Raw genomic sequence first — 1,693 nt, forward strand, 5'->3', positions numbered from 1 at the left:
AATCATATCAAAACTAGTAGGGAACTGTGTGTTTGAGTGTATGTTTGTGTGTGTTGTTCAATAGATCAAATCCTTTACAAATGTGTATTTGATTCTTAAGACGCACTTTGAAACACTAACTGGATTCATAGAACGGACATTGATTTATTTTTTCCCCCTCACATTGAAATCGTGTTAACAAGCAAACTGTTTAATTTTTGTGCCTTTGACCTGCCTCAAAGCATTCACCCCCCCCAGCCTTCCCCAATTACCACATGTTGGTAGGGCCACAGAGACTTCTCACAGATCCAACGATATGCATTTTGACATCTAACATCAAGCCACCCCAATAAATCAGGCCACTGTGTTAAATACGTCACAGCACAGTTCTCTATTCTTCCTACATTTGGCTCTCTAGATGCCCAGAACCTGAAAGTACAGATCAACATTAGATGTTCAGTGCTGCTTTCTGTGTGATATGATACTGACTGATAGAATTATTACGTAATAATTAGTTTATTTCTGTTATTTCTCACCCAGAGGTCAGTGTGCTGCCATTAACCCATTTCCAAGTGCCTTCCACATCACTGTCCATCAGACCGATCCAGAATTCTCTCTTATCAGTAATGTTCGTAACAAAATCCTAAACAGAATAAAAGATTTTGTTTCTGTCCTAAACCAACAAAAGACACATTATATCTATCTTTCATTTAGCAGCTAAACACCACAAATACGCACTTGTTCCTCTCTGTTGTTTATGATGATCAGATCTGCTCCTCTCTTCAGACAGTCTTGTCTGCTCTCAGACCAGTTGTTTGTCTCGCTGGACATGTAGTAAAAACTGGATTGATAATAAATCCATTTATCTGTAAACAACAAGGTTAGCTTTTAGCATTTTCATCTCATCTTCCTAATTGTAGCAGATCGATTATGAATTAAATGATTAGTCAACATTATTGATATTGACAAAAAAGATTTCCTCTCAAAAACAATGTAACCCAACAAACATGACAGTGTGGGTAAACGGCATTTAAAGTTTTTGACTCTTCTAATTCCAAAAAAGAACATAATATGTTTGTAGATATTTAGGAAACGTGTTATGTTTACATAGTATAGTAGCCTTAATATTATAGCCAGTGATTCTACTCTGAAATGTTCGTTCCAGTGCAGATTGTCTTTGTTTTTGCAATACCTATTTCAATTACTAGTGGTCAGTCTTAAATACTGCAAAATTTAAGAAAGTATCTGATCGTAGCGATGTGAATGATTTCACAAGCTCTGCAGTTAAAGACTTCAATCAAGTCATGTTTTTTTTTGTTTTTATATAGCACTATGCAACATATTGATGTAATGCAAGCAGCTTTATAGTATTAAACATGACAATTAGTGTTAAGGCCATTGCACACTGAGTTCAATATTTCAACAAAAAGTAGCATGTGCCACAGGTGAGACCAAAAACTGTAGAATTAATAAACTTACCTTTTTTACAAAAAAGTAGATTTTTAAGCTGAAGATTCTCGTTCAGCAGATTTCTGTTCTTTGTTATTAGCTGATCTCTTTCTTCCGTGAGGCCGTTAATCTTGGTTTGTAACCCTTCCCTGTCTTCTGTGAGGTGGGTAATGTTAGTAAGTAGCTTGTCTCTCTCTTCTGTGAGGCCGTTAATCTTGGTTTGTAGCTCATCTCTCTCTTGTGTGCAGTTTGTGTTGTTTGTATG

At 36.1% G+C, this 1,693-nt stretch overlaps 1 protein-coding gene across 1 annotated transcript; it reads right to left on the minus strand.

Annotated features, from left to right (window-relative positions):
- Window positions 1–10: 10 nt before the first annotated feature.
- Window positions 11–1,680, minus strand: LOC122330147 (C-type lectin domain family 4 member E-like). Its single transcript, XM_043226997.1, has 4 exons — window positions 1,459–1,680; window positions 718–845; window positions 516–622; window positions 11–408 (listed from the first exon to the last, which is right to left on the minus strand). The coding sequence occupies exons 2-4, from the start codon at window positions 808–810 to the stop codon at window positions 225–227; spliced, it is 384 nt and encodes a 127-aa protein (XP_043082932.1). The 5' UTR covers window positions 811–845; window positions 1,459–1,680; the 3' UTR covers window positions 11–224.
- Window positions 1,681–1,693: the final 13 nt, after the last annotated feature.

The sequence above is a fragment of the Puntigrus tetrazona genome, chromosome 24 (genome assembly GCF_018831695.1).
Source record: "Puntigrus tetrazona isolate hp1 chromosome 24, ASM1883169v1, whole genome shotgun sequence".
NCBI classification, from domain to species: Eukaryota; Metazoa; Chordata; class Actinopteri; order Cypriniformes; family Cyprinidae; genus Puntigrus; species Puntigrus tetrazona.

Coding starts and splice junctions, on each gene's coding strand:
- LOC122330147 (XM_043226997.1), bottom strand. CDS start 810: ATGTCCAGCGAGACAAACAACTGGTCTGAGAGCAGACAAGACTGTCTG. Junction 623..717: donor TAAACAACAGAGAGGAACAA/GTGCGTATTTGT, acceptor TATTCTGTTTAG/GATTTTGTTACGAACATTAC. Junction 409..515: donor GGCAGCACACTGACCTCTGG/GTGAGAAATAAC, acceptor CTGTACTTTCAG/GTTCTGGGCATCTAGAGAGC.